The 15033-nt window shown below is 42.7% G+C and overlaps 1 protein-coding gene across 4 annotated transcripts in view; it reads right to left on the minus strand.

Annotated features, from left to right (window-relative positions):
- Positions 1-1457: 1457 nt before the first annotated feature.
- Positions 1458-15033, minus strand: part of TTF2 (transcription termination factor 2) — a 35190-nt gene continuing 21614 nt past the window's right edge. For 2 of the 4 annotated variants that reach the window (XM_075118624.1, XM_048816962.2), the window contains exons 16-23: positions 13414-13499; positions 12474-12601; positions 10562-10732; positions 9226-9284; positions 7136-7289; positions 4629-4711; positions 2620-2694; positions 1458-1835 (exon numbers count right to left, since the gene is read on the minus strand). In XM_075118624.1, coding sequence (XP_074974725.1) covers positions 1691-1835; positions 2620-2694; positions 4629-4711; positions 7136-7289; positions 9226-9284; positions 10562-10732; positions 12474-12601; positions 13414-13499 — 901 coding nt within the window. In that variant the 3' untranslated portion in view covers positions 1458-1690. The remainder of the gene's footprint in view (positions 1836-2619; positions 2695-4628; positions 4712-7135; positions 7290-9225; positions 9285-10561; positions 10733-12473; positions 12602-13413; positions 13500-15033) is intronic. The other 2 variants (XM_075118621.1, XM_075118627.1) reach the window with 2 other exon arrangements.

A 15033-nucleotide genomic window follows, 5' to 3' on the forward strand; every position in this document is an offset into this window, starting at 1 on the left:
GAGAAGGCCTGGTCTGGAGTTTGCATTTCATTTTGATTTCTTTTTCAAGTGTAACTGAAACCCAAGGAAGGGGTAAAATTCCTGCCACCTGCAACTTACATGTATTGTGTTTTAGCAGGGAGGAGAAGCTACCTCTCACTTAGATATGAAACAGTTGCTTGAGAAGTACAAAGGAATATAAATAACATTTGTTAAGCTAAAAATTGTCTTTTTAAAAGATTTCTTCTATTGCTTCATTCCCCTCCTCCCCTTCCATTTTTGATCCATTCTACCCATTTCTATCATTTTCCCTTTTGGTATTTTTCTTTGAAAAACAACATATTTCCTTCCTTCCCATTCATCCCATCCTCTTCTCCACCCTCTTGCTCTTTCCTACCTCACACTCTTTTCCTTTTTGCTCCCCTCTTCTTCTGTCCCATTTGCTCTCAAGTTCTCTCTCATTCAAATAAGGGAAAAAAGAAAATCTTCTTTAGTCCTATTTTTGGGGGGAAGCGGGGGGTTTAAACATTTCTCTATACAGTAATTCCTTGCTTAACATTGTAGTTATGTTCCTGAAAAATGCAACTTTAAGCGAAATGATGTTAAGCGAATCCAATTTCCCCCTAAGAATTAATGTAAATGGGGGTAGGTTCCAGGGAAATTTTTTTCACCAGACAAAAGACTATACATACATACATACACACAGTATAAGCTTTAAACAAACAATTTAATACTGGTACACTGCGATGATGTTTGTGAAGCTTGGTTGAGATGGTGAAGTCAGAGGGTGGGATATTTCCCAGGGAGTGCCTTACTGCTAAATGATGAACTAGCAATTGGCTGAGCCCGCAAGGGTTAACTCACTGTTGTTAAAGTAGCCTCACACTCTACAAGGCAGCACAAATAGAGGGAGGGAAGACAGCATGGCAGACAGACACAGTGTGTGTGTGTGTGTGTGTGTGAGATGCGCATTGCCCCTTTAAGTACACTGCCTTGTTAAGTAGATCAGTAAGCTGAGATAGCAGCTGCTGCCAGGAAGCTCCCTCTGTCCTGAGCCCCGCCCCCCACTCTATGGAAGATGGGGTAAGCGGGGTGCAGGGGAACATCCTGACATTCCCCACCCCCACCCACCCACAGCAAGCAGGACGCTCCGGGGAGCAGCTCCAAGGCAGAAGCAGCACATGGCAGTGGGGGGAGGGACAGATGAACTGCCGGCAATTGATAGCCTGCTGGGCAACTGCCACCCAGGGAACTTAGGGAAGCGGGGAGCTGATAGGGGGACTGCCAGCCCACCCTGGTTCCAAGCCCCCACCAGCTAACTGCAACGGGCAAAGCAGGCGGCTGCCAAACGACATTATAAGGGAGCGTTGTGCAACTTTAAACGAGCATGTTCTCTAATTAATCAGCAACGTTCGTTAACCGGGACAACTTTAAGTGAGGAGTTACTATAGTTACAGAGAATCAGTTTGACTCAGAAGTATTAAAACAATTTATGTATAGTTTTATTAGTCTTTTACTGTGTAGTGCTTCTAACTTGAATGCAAAACAATTCAAAAAATCCCGTAGTTTCTCCTCCTGGAGCAGTTTTTATAACAATTCTAGTTATTGCTCCCAAAAGAACGAGCTACTTTAAATACAGGCCCTTTGATGAGAACTCCCTGATTTCCTCCAGGCACTGGATCGTGTTTAAGCTCTTTGCTGTAAGAGGCAGTTAGATGCCAAAGAGAATTTTGAGGTCAGCCAGGGTGAGTTTGGTGATGGAGTCTCCTGTGCCCGACAGCACTTGTTGAGCCAGATCTTTCTTCTTGGTTTGGAGCTGTGAAATCTTTTCTTCCACTGTCTCCTCACAGACAAACCTAAAACACAAAGCACGACATTGTCCTAATTTCTGGAAACATCAGCATTTCAGGCTTCCACCCCCTTTCAACTTCCAGTGACTCGCCTAGTTTTCAAGAAAAGGGGAGCAAATCATTTTTATAGCACCTGTCATCCAACAATGTCAGACTCACACTGCAGCCACCACCATTTATCCTACTAAACGTTTATAGGTTTGTAATTTGAAACTTAAATTTTTAATTATAAGGAAAGAAATCTGAGTCCCTGACCAATCCCTCCTTGAATCATTGTTCTTATTGATATTAAGGGTTTCCAAAAATAGAGGGCCACATATGGAATCAAGAGTTTGAAGACCATATTAAACACATGGAACTATATTTGTTTGTCCTTATAATGAATGTCTTGATGAAAGCAAATGGGCTGGTGGCTGAATTGCACTCAGCAGTGGAGAGACTCAAGGCATCAAGCTATTAAAGGGGAAGAGCAGGCTTGGGCTTTGACTTGTTGAAAAACAATTTCAGATCAGCAATCAGGAGGCAAATTCCAGAAACAATCATATGAAACGGCATATCCGATGAAGTGAGCTGTAGCTCACGAAAGCTTATACTCAAATAAATTGGTTAGTCTCTAAGATTCCACAAGTACTCCTTTTCTTTTTGCATATCTATCCTGTGCACAGCCCTGAAGTTCAGAAACAAACGTCAGAGCAAACCCATCTCACCCCTCATGGAAGCCAAGACTTTGCAAGGCTGTTGCCTGTCATGTGCACTGCTAACTCGGGAGTTTAAAACAGCTGACCCTGACCTGTGTATCACCACGTTATTCTTCTGCCCCACTCGATATATGCGGTCACACGCCTGGTCTTCAAGTGCAGGATTCCTGCAAGGTAAGAAAACTGCTCAGACAGTCTAGTGGCTTGTTAATCTTAGAAACAATGAAGAACGTCCCTATCCTCAGCTCATGTGTCCCTCGCCCCAGCATGCTGCTTATTCCCTCTGTACAAGAAACTTGACCTCCTCCCAAGCTCCCTTACTGTTCTGAATACCAGACAATGAGCTGCAAATCAGATTCTCCCTGCGCCCCTGCTGAAGGTCTACCACCTTCCCCGCTGCTGCTTGCATTACACACAGGAATTGCTAGACCAGAAAAAACCAGACCAGTGGTCCATCTAGTCTCGTTTTTCTGTCGGACCATGGCCAGTACCAAGTGCTTCAAAGGAAGGTGCAAGAAACTGCATAATAAATAATAAGGCGGGTTATAAATTCATAAATCTTGTTTTTAATATAAAAAAGGGACAATTTTTTCAATAATATTTCAATGAAAAACATATCCCTCTGTTTGACCAACTCTAGTGGACAGTTAAAGTATAAGCTGCCCATAACAGAAAGGTCTTCCTTACCCCTATTGCTTAGTAGTTGGCTTATATCCTGAAGATTATATTTAAAAAAAAAAAAACAAAACAAAACTCTTAATGTCTTTCAATTGCATTGACTGCTCCTTTGTTCTTGTGAGAGATAGTATGAGAGATGGTAAGACGGGACAGGCAGATTTACCTTCTCTATACCATTCTTTGTATTGATTCTCTCTACTGCATCCACTCTCATTCTTCCCTCTAAACTGAAGAGTGCAAATCCTTCCAGTCTCTCGCCACACAGGATTTTCTCTATGCTGCTAATCTTTTTATCTCTAGGTATCTACAAGACTGTCATCGTCATAGTCTGTAAATTATCTCTGAAACCCATCTATTTCTTCTCTATTCCCCCCGCCCCCATTTTTTTTTTTTTTAAAAGAGATGGGATGGCCAGAACTGAACAGTCTTCCAGAGGAAGGTGAACCACTGACTTCCATAATAGAATTTTAATATTCCTAGGGTTGCTCTGCATTCTACTCCTTATACATCCTAACATTTGGCTGCATACTTTCATTAGATGTCACTGTGGCAAGCTTAGTTCTTTTTCCCCCAAGCAGTTAGCAACTTTGGAACCCTGCAACAAGACTGAGTTGTTCAAATTATTGGTACCAATGCATGTCACCTCGCTCTTGTCAATATTAAATTTTCATCTACCATTGAGTTACCATTCACTTCACTTTGTTAGATCTCTTCAAAGTTCCTTAAAAGTCTTCTCTAGTCTTAGGCAAAGATCATCTCTCTTGTATTTATAAAGCACCTAACACAATGGAGCCCTGATTTATGACTGGGGCCTTTGGGCACTACCATAATACAAACCATAATTCTACTAACAGTTTAGAATGACTGCTCCCCTACAGATCTGCAATATAAGCAGCTGATTTATATGAAAGATTGCATATTTTCGTTAGTAGCTCCAACACTCCATTCTCACATTCCTACAGAGCTCTTGGCGGTATGCTCTCCAGTCATGGTGACTGGCTGCTGTCTAAATCTATCACACATCCATTTGTTCCAAAACAAGCCCCCCCAGCCTCAGATATTTTTATTTTCAGAACAGATTACTTCTGGGATAGGCACCTCTCTAATCGTTTCCATGGTAAAGACTAAGCATTTATCCTCCGTATTGTTCTTATCCATTTTAATAGTTTGTTTTAGCTACCAAGTGGAGCTTTGCTGCCATTTTTCACAGCAGTGGGTGTCAGACTGGCCATGAGTTGAACTATTCTTGAAAGTTTCATTTTAAAAACATTTTGCCTTGACAGGCAAGTAATTTCAGGGATGGAAAAGTAGGAACATGTGTTCTGCCATTCAATCAGATACATCCTTCTCTCAAGTAAGCACTCAAGTTACCCATGCTGAAGTAAAGAGCCAGTCTACCCTCAAAGTTTCCATCTCACTTTACCAGTGCATGTCAAGAAGGAAGAGGTGGTTTCCTCCAGTCAAGTTAAGGCCAACGCCTCCAGCCAGGAGCGAGATCAACATCACCTTCAACAAAGAACAATAAGACAGAAAGACAGGTTACTTTCATAGATTCATCTATTCCAAAGCCAGAAGGGAACATTGTGATTATCTCCTCCAGTATAACACCGGCCACTGAACGTCCCCAAAATAATTCCTAGAGCAGATCTTTTAGAAAAGCATCCAATCTTGATTTAAAAAATGGTCAGTGATGGAGAATCCACCACAACCCTTGGTAAATTGTTCCAATGATAAATTACTCCCACTGTTCAAAATTTACACCTTATTTCCAGTCTGAATTTGTCTAGCTTCAACTTCCAGCCATTGGATCCTGTTATACCTTTCTCTGATAGATTGAAGGGTCCATTATTAAATATTTGTTCCCTATGTAGATACTTATAAAATATAATCAAGTCACCCCTTAACCTTTTTTTTTGTTCAACTAAATTAAATAGATTGAGCTCTTTGAGTTTATCACTAAGAGACATGTTTTCTAATCCTTCAGTAATTTTGTGGATCTTCTCTGAACCCTCTCCAACTTATCAACTTCCTTCTGGTACTGTGGGCAACAGAACTGGACACAGTGTTCCAATAGGGGTGGCACCAGTGCAAATATAAAGGTAAAATAATCTGTCTGCTTTAAGGGGTCCATTCACAAACAAGTTAATGCCCCATTTAATCTAGATTTTGGTTCAAGACAAAGATTATACCAACTGCTTTGTCTGTGTGTGTTTAGTGCAGCAGAAATTGGATTGACAACCCTGGAGACTGAACCTATCTTGAAGATTGTACAGCCTGGAGAACAGTAGGGCAGGCTTCCCCCATGCATCACTATATTTCTCCTGACTGGGAGGGATGACCTCTAAGTGTGAAGGAAGTTCAGTTACCATCCATTTTGTGAATTTTGGCAATGTCGATCTCCTGTGCACTAGGAAATGGATCAATACCTCCTCTAACTCATCTCACTGAAGACACGAACAGTCAACAGATGGTAGATATCAAGAGATGACTGCTAGATCAGGGGACCTAACAACTGCTTGTTTGAGGTAAGCTGGTATCCTGCACTGTTTTAACATCTCCACCAGCAGGGGACCCAGTGCCCCTTAGTTTGAGGTTACGAACTGCAAGGAGCAAAGATCCATTTTGCAGATATCAGCCTGTAGCTCTCCCAAACCTCCACTAAGTAAGGCTGTCTCCACTAGCACTTTTGTGGGTAAAACTTTTGTCAATTAGGGGTGTGAAAAAACATTCCCCTGACTGACATACATTTCACTGACAAAAGTGCCGGTGGGGACAGTGCTATGTCAGCGAGAGACGCTCTCCTGCTGACATAGCTAATGCTGCTTGTTGGAGGTGATTTAATTATGCTGGCAGGAGAGCTCTCTCCAATTGGCAGAGAGCGGCTACACAGGAGAACTTACAGCAGCTGTGCTGCTGTAAGGGCTGTAGTGCAGACATGGCCTTAGATTAGTTAAAATGTCATCAGATTCTCTGTGGTGTTTGCCCCTTCCAAACATGGATTAACTCTAGAGGGAACAGCCAATCCAGTTTGAATTGCAGAAACCTCCACAAAACATTTAGGAAAAAAAAAACCAAAAAAAACACAACCACGTGCACGGAGAAATGTTCCGCCTGCACTCAGACTACCCAGCAGACCGAATTTCAGAAGCTGTCATAGATGAGACGGAAATCTTCATCTCCAAACTGCCATGGCATTGGATACATTTTTTCTATCTGTTGGCCCAATCTGAATGAGCCAGTTACAAATGTCTCAATTGGGTCACTCCATTTTAGACAGAGGTGAAGTGTGAATTCTCCCCCACCCCCGCCGACTTAGCATTCTTGTCCTTAGACTTGGGTTGGCATGTGAAGTCTAATAAATACTGTAGTGTTCATTTGGCTCTGTTTGTAAGTGAGCCTAACATCCCTCTCCTTTCCGGAAATCAGTGGTAGGTCACTGAACAACTGAGGTTTTGCATGAAGTACCACATGTGCTGGAGAAGAGGCTGTAGGAAACAATCCTACAATGGCTCCCATGTCCTGGGAGGAGTATGACCCAATAAATCTTTTACGTCATCAATCTGCAGCGGGGTAAGATAGGGACAGTTTCTGCCTGATCTGAATTGCCTACCCCCCACACCCTCAATCTTGCAGATACAGCTTAATGTTAACAGAGGCTTTGGTACGATTGGGTACCTGCAAGCCTTTAACTGGCCTGAGAGCCAGGCATTCTTACTACAGAAGATTAAAGCAAGCGTAACACCAAATAGTGTCTATGCCAGAACTGCTCCCATTTACTGACATCTGGCCTTTACAGCTCCACCCTCCCACCAGGAACACACATCTTGATGCCAGATATAGAATCTGGCCCACAAATCCAATCAAAGAAAAGTAACTACCCCAGCTATTAATAGCTGCATTGAACACAGCTTTCCTGATCCCAATTCATACCCGAGGCCCTTTGGGATTGTTATTGAACTCTTCCACCAAATCCATCCTTTGTTTAGGATTGACAGAGCCATCTACCGTAGCATACTTCAGCCCTTGACGGTCAAGGTGCACGGCCACAATTTTCAACATGCTCGTCCACTGAGACACAATGACGCTGGAGAGAGAGAAGAGAGAGTCCAAAACAAGCATCAGATATTGTAACAACCCTACTATGGTCGTGTCTTGCCCCCGACACGTTAAGAGTGAATTAAATCGGTTTATCTTCTCTATCTTAGGGTTTAACACTGCTGCCCCTCACCATAGTATGGGAGTGCTTCCCACCAAAATCAACAGCAAAGTCCCATGAGGGACGTCATGGAATCTGGCTCTCTTTCCTTTTTGGGGTAGGTCAGGTTTTTGGATTTGATTTGTTTGTTTGGAGGGGGGGGATTTAATGGTAGAAAGGTGCTTGTTGCATGTCATTCTTATACTGGAAAGGCTTTTTTGAAGGCAGCTTTGCAGTGTTCCCTACAAGACAATCACACTCTGGATTCATCTGATCTTGTCTGGAAATTTATGCTATAAGTGGCTTACATTCAAGATGGAGATGAGGTATCTGAGCAGTGACGGACGCTGTGCATTCTAGAAATCCAGAACTGTATTATCAGACCTAGCAGACACTTGATTTGCATGTGCAATTCTGGCAGTTGTGCCTGGAAGTCAAGCAAGCACTTGGGCATAGATAAATCGATTTCTTCCTCATACATCTGAGTGTGCTTTGTGCACACAAATTGTCAAAAAAAAAAAAAAAAAAATCAGACACCAGTTTCCAGATAGAGCAGGTAGTGACTCTTCCTCTTTACTAACAACCTGACCAAAGAGCAAGGGGTGACTGAATGGCAACCTCACCTCCAGCAAATGGCCATTTGAGCACAGTGTGTTTATTCTGAGGCAGAAAGACTAAGCAAGCTGTTTCTCACTGCAGTCAGAAGTCCTTCCACAAGACTATTCTGACACAGAATAGTCTGGAGATTTCCCCCCAGCCTGCACCAAACATTAACGGTTCTGGAACAGTCCCTTGCAAAGAGTTTCTCCAATATTTTCAAATATGTGACCCGTTTAATAGGATGCCCAAATCCTGCATTTAGAGATTTATATCAGCTCTTCGGAGCACCAGTCGGGTATTCAGAAGCACAGGTGCTAATCTCACCATATGAATATATATTTCTGAAGACCTGTTATAATTGCTCCTACATTCTATTCTAACCAGGTTCTTAGGAGGCACGCAGTACTGTGGGATCTGAACACCTACATGCATCACTTATGGATTAAACTGAATCAATCTTCCCTTCTCCCACCCATACTCACTCTTTGGCACTTATGTAATAAAGAAAATTATCTCCCACAAGTTATAGATCAGGGAGCTCCTCCCCCACTGAGGTCTCTCTCATGAGAGAATCAGATTGCTTATTTGAAAGAGATTCTGCCCTGCCCCGTGTCAGTCTTGCGTCCTCCCACACACCAGACCTCCTTGCCTCACGTCCTAAATCACCATTTCCCACAGTGAGATACATGTCTCCCTGGGAGGTGTGAAGGACTGGCTGGAGGGCCATGAAAGACTTACACATTAAGATTTGTAGCAGTTCAGCAACACAGCAAGGCTGAAGTGGGGTGGGATTGTTTTCATTTTCCTGAAGTGGGGCTCAGCTTTCAAAAGTTTGGGAAATTCTGACTTTAAGCACAGATTTACCCCATCCCATGATGTTTTAATTTTATAAGTATCTTCTCCCAGATTCTTTGGTATGACCAAAATAATTCTATTATACCCAGGAGAATATTGCCCACCTGGTTTTCACATTGCCTCAAAGACTCTCCACATGCTTTAACCCTGAATTCACATCCATCTAGTTCCCCAACCACGTTCAAAGTCTCCTCTCCTCAAAATCTCCTCTTTAGCTTTCTGCGTGCTTTCACACACAGCCAACAGTTTGAAATGTTGTGATACTGTCCACATTTCACTTTCCGAGGGGTTTTTGTATCTGATCATCTTACCCATTCTTCCTCCTGCCCACAAAAATGCACCCCAGAAAGAGAGGCATTACCACACTTACCTCTTCTGGGATTTCGAGTGACTTTGGATGGTCTTCAGTTCAGCCAAGAGATACGATAGCTGCAGGAAAAGAAGTTAGTCGACTTGCTGTGGAGCCAGAAGGCGACCTGCACTTTACCACTGGATATACACAGAAAAGGCTGAATCCAGACTTAAGTGAGGTCTCCCACTCCTCTGCCTGAGGTAGCTACATGGGATGTTAACTGATGCTTTGTAAATCTGATTTTGCCTTCATGTACAAACTTACGCTATTTTAAAGAGAGTTAGTAATCCACAGACATTTGGTTTAGCTAAGGCAATGGCTCTCAACCTTTCCAGACTACTGAAACTTTTTCAGGAGTCTGATTTATCTTGTGTACCCCAAGTTTCACCTCACTTAAACTACTTACAAAATCAGACATAAAAATACAAGTGTCATAACTCACTATTACTGAAAAATTGCTGACTTTCTCATTTTTACCATGTAATTATAAAATAAAATCAATTGGAATGTAAATATTGTACTGACATTTCAGTGTATGGTGTATAGACCAGTATAAACAAGTCATGGTCTGCATGAAATTTTAGTTTGTACTGACTTTGCTAGTGCTTTTTATGCAGCCTGTTGTAAATCTAGGCAAATACCTAGATGAGTTGATGTACTCCCTGGAAGACCTCTGTGTACCCCTATGGGTATGCATACCCCTGGTTGAGAACCCCTGAGGTAAGTTACATGGAGTGAAAAAATGTAAGCGTTCACTCTAGGATGTTGCAAAAGGGTAATTTAACTCCGTAAAAGCATGTAAGTTGTAATTTGTTTCTGTAACTTTTTACTGTAGCTACTGTGACTTTTTAGATAAGTCTTATCCCGTAACAGTAATAAGACCACAAGACATAGAAACCATCATAAGAAATCAAGAGTTACAAACATGTTTTGTAGGAATCAAGCATCCCATGTGGACCCAGGCTAGTATTGCTCCCCTTCTCCCACCCGTTATCTAAAGGTTTTAGAGACCACTTTGCTGCCACCTCCCTTCCTCTACCAAGAAGTTCTGTACTGTCTCAAGGGTCTAATGTTCGAGATGGGCACGGAGAGTCCACCACCATGGTAGATCCTGTGTGTCCTGGTGGTTTTGTTGCAGGCACTCTTCCTTTAAGGCCTCCTGTGCAGTTTGACAGGTTGGAATCTCCCTGAAATAGGTTCATCTGTACATTCACCTACCCATGCCCAAACTGCTGACCCACTCATCTAGGCAACTGTAAACATATCATGCTACCAAAATTCACTTAAAACAAATATATGAAAATGCTGAAATCTAGGCCTCCCAAGAGAGGCGACAGAACCACAGACAGCATACTTTAGTGCTTTCTCTGGTGATTTCAAAGAGATCCATGCTGAAAGCCTTGCCATTGAGATAGACGGTAGATTTTGAGTCGGGACTTTGGAGTTCAGACAAAGTCAAAGCACTGAGGTGTTCTTCCAGGGAAAGAGAAAGGCCTTCACTGTTCAAGTTAGCTTGATCCAGGGCCTGCAAAAGAGTAAATAAGCAGATATAGTAAGGAATGAGAGCCACATGCACACCAGCAGATAGTAACCAGAAAGCATCATCTGCGTGCTATTAGCAGAACTTCTTGAGCTTGCCTCCTCCCTGGGCTGTACACCCACAAGATGGAGCCGCTTCTTATAATCAGGAGATAAAGCCATGCTCGATCTCCACATTACCGTTGAAATACATAGTTTAGAGGGTGGTGAAGCACAGTCTCTAGTGCTTCACACCTGAAGCCGCCCTATAAGATGGGTAAGCTTTAGCTCCATTTTACAGATGGGGAAACTGAGGTAGAAGAGAAAACTTGTCCAATGTTCAAGGGGGTTGGTGTTGGACCTAGGAATGGAACTCATAAGTGTGGCCTACAGAGCTTTACCATGTAACCTGTGCCGGCCACTTTTATCTTAAATCTGAAAGGTGAGAACCACAAGAAATTATGGCCTAACACGAAAGATGTTGCAATCCGCTCCATATTACACAAGTCAGGTGCAGCGCTTGGCCTCTTGGTAAGATGCTCAGTTGTGGAGGCCACATCCGCAATGTTCAGTGCTTAACCAGCTCTTTAATGCAGCCTACTGCAGACCCATTAATTTTTTAGTACCAGGAATTTCTAAAACAATGCCCCCAATTCATTTAGCATACATGCCAGGACCAGATGGCCCACATGCCCCGACCAGTTCAAGGATTGTGGCGTTCACAAGCATGACGCTTCAGTACGTAACCAAGGGAGTAGTAGGGGACAGCAAATAAAAGATCATGTCATGGATTGGGCAATATGACTCTTAATATGATTCTGCTAAGACTGCTTCTACAGTGCAGTGTTCGGACCTCAATACAAGAAAGAGACGAACGCAGGTGGATTCAGAGAAGGAAAATAAAATTATTAGTTTAAGGAAAAAATTTAGCAGCCAACTAAACTGGCTAAGACTAGGAGAGAAGAGAGGACAACAACAACAGTCAACAAATATTTGCCAAAGTAAACAGCAAGAATGGAGAAGAATTTACCAAGGGGCCTGTAAGCTTAAATAAGAGAAATTTTAAGGAAAAGTATGGGCTGAACATCAGGAAAAGTTTCCTATTAGGTTGTTGCTGGTTTCTTTCAAATATTCTGCAAAAACTGGTTTGGTTCAAAAAAAAAAGCACACTTCTCCTTTACTTTATAAGTTTGTTGTGATACTAGCAGACCAGGTGCCAGCTCATGGCAAGGCCCCTACACTTCACTGAACACTGACAAATGCATAGCTGGAAACAAGTCTGGCTCACCTGTGTGTTAGTATTCTTAAAATAGGTATTAGATTTATAAGAATGTGTTTAGAATTACGAAATGCTCATAGGATGCTGCTTATATTCATCTTATTTATAACATCTCTATGCCATATTGCAAGGTTATAGTAAGTGTCTGCATTGTAATCCTCTGTAATTGTATAAATCATCAAACAAGAAAGGAGCATTAATTAATGTAGAAATGCTGGTTTCCCCTAGCCAACCATGATGGGGAACTGGACTGACCTCAGAGGGAAAAATGCTCCCAAATGAGTTACCAACATAAACATCCTCTTGTACCTATGAGTTCTTTGGAAGTTCCATTCAAGGAATTAGAGCTCTGTTCCATTCAAGGAATTAGAGGAATTATAGCCAAAGTTGCTCTCTGCTCTAATCAAGTGCTTCTAAAATGATTCATTCTATACACCACATTAATCACAGTACAAGACAGCATAGTTACCACTTTTAGTAAGGAAAGATGGCAGCAACACTGGCGGAGTCTCAACAGCATGGACAAGACATGGACAGTACTTGAGACATGAGAGTCACTTTGGGAATCCTTTCGAGTGGCTCCAAATTCTTGTACTACTATTAGGAAGGAAGAAAAAGACAGAAAACATTCAGAGGCATATCAGAACAGCAGCTCTACCAGCCAGTCATATTTCAACAAGAGAAAATGAAAGGACTGTTTCAGAACAGAACCACAGTTTAGCAGAAACTGGTGTTTCTGCAGTAAACAGAAACTGCAGTAAAAGTAAACTGTAAACTGCAGTTTAGCAGAAACTGGTGTTTTGCTGGGCTTGGTATGTTCCTACACAAGACATCAAGAAGCAAGAGATTAAATAAATTATGCTAACACTTTGTACTTCTGTTAAACCTTTCATTAATCCTCAATACCCTCGTTGATCAGATATTATATCCATTCAGAGAGGGGGAAACTGAGGCCCAAATATGTTAAGTGACTTGCCCAACACCACATAGTGTGAACAGGACTTGGGAGTCCTGAGTCAGTCCCCTGTTCTAACCACTACAATACATTGCTTAAAACACCACCTGCCATACCAGTACTTTGTAACTTGCACCACGCCTCCTTTCCTACCCAGAGCAAACAGATATGCAGCGTACAGAGCCCTATACCTTAAAGGTGAGCCTGGCAACAGCACTGCCAGAAAAAGGCTTCGCAGACACACACCAAACATTCCCCCTGCGTATTCTACAGCAACAATCTTCACAAGGGCAGCAGTCAAGCTGTTTTCCAAAGAAGAGCCCCAAGGTGCTGAGAACTCAGGAGTCGTAGCTCTCACTCTCTGCTCTGCACTCCCTCTTAATTTTAAGGGAGAATTTCCTAATAATTTAAAAAACCACTCCCCACAGAACATTTCTGCAGCCTCTATTATAACCTTTATCAAACGGGTTAGCACCACAGTACTCTCTGCAATGACTCGTCTGCTCTTCTTGTCTCTTTAAATAGGACTGTAGTGTTGACCTGGCAAAAATGAAAGAGACAGCAGGGTTAAGCGAGGGAGAAATTAGAGATAAATATTTGGACACAACCTGTGTCCCACAAACAGTTTACAATCTAAGCCAGTGGTCCCCAAACTTTTCACCTTGTGCCCCCTTACCTCAGTCCACCACCCCCTCTCCTGAGCTGGGGCTTGGTGCAGGGCCACAGCTCCAGGAGGGGAGAATGCAAACAGGGGTAAGGGCACGAGGCTGGGGCCACAGCTGGGTGGAGTCGGGACCAGAAGCAGAGCCTCGGCAGGCAGCCAGGGTCAGAGGGCGCTCCCTCCCCGCCCCATGGAGGCTGGCCCAGGCCCCAGCCGCACCCCTGAACGTTCTTCTGCACCCCCCTGGGGGCGGTGCCCTGCAGTTTGGGGACCTCTGATCTAAGAACTGGAGTGAGGAAGAAGAAACAAGATGAGCTTCACCAGCAAGCAAGTTAGCATGTCTCTAGTTAATGTTATTTTGTGATTCACCTTCAAGGGAATCCCCTGTTTCAGACAAACAGGTAAGGCTGGAATGGAGGTCTACTTTAGAGAGCACGGGAGGAAGAATTCTCACCATCAAAAATACCCAAATAACCTTATTTTCCTAGGAATGCAAGGCCTAATGGATAATGTTTTGTGCAAAATAAGAGTAAAAGCATCTGGAGAAAAATACCCAACTGGAGGGAAAAACCTGGAATGTGGTGATGCTGAAAGAGACGTAGGGGCAATAGTGGGCAGCAAGTTAGAAACTGGTTTGTGCCAATGCAATTTTGGGTTGTGTACACAGAAGCATGTCACGATGCAAGGAGGAGAAACGCCCTTGTATATATAGTTCTTTGGTGCAACAGCATATGAATACTGCATCCAAGGCAACAAAGAGTATTGGGGGTCGGAGGGACTGTCTTGAATAAAGATTTAAAAATCTGGGTATTTATAGCTTGGGTAAACCACAAGCCCGGGGAGCTAGAGCATAGTCTTCAACTATTTGATGAGTATAAAGACTATGGGCAGAGAAAAATTAGCCTTCTTGAGACACAGATCCTTTGAAGGCTTGTGGAGGTGTCACAAGGTAGAAGTCCTCCAAAATAGGTGGGACTATGGAGGATATCCAGATCACTAGTAAGGGTCTGGGAGAGAGAGTCGGAAGAAGACTAGGATGTTACCTGCAGAGTTGTGGAAGTCCAAAAGGCTTGTCTACATCATATTCTTCTGGGAAATTGTAACAGTCTGTACCCTGATGTTCACCACTTTTACAAAACTATGATAAATCTTGGACAAAGTATGCCCTGTGAGGTATCATTTGAAAGCTCATAATCTGCTGAACATTACTGTTCTTGTAAAATATGTGTAGAAATATTGTATGTAAAGTTATAATATTTTACTGTATGACTTTACTGAGACATGTTCCAAGTTTAGGGAAATAGCTTCAAACTAGTTCCCCAGAGACAAAAGGGTAGCCAGCACCTTAACCCCAGGTGTCAAGATAATCAAATGGACTATCACCTGATTAAGCGGCCATTCTTTGGCAGGAAG

This window comes from Caretta caretta, chromosome 1 (assembly GCF_965140235.1).
Source record: "Caretta caretta isolate rCarCar2 chromosome 1, rCarCar1.hap1, whole genome shotgun sequence".
Classification (NCBI taxonomy): Eukaryota; Metazoa; Chordata; order Testudines; family Cheloniidae; genus Caretta; species Caretta caretta.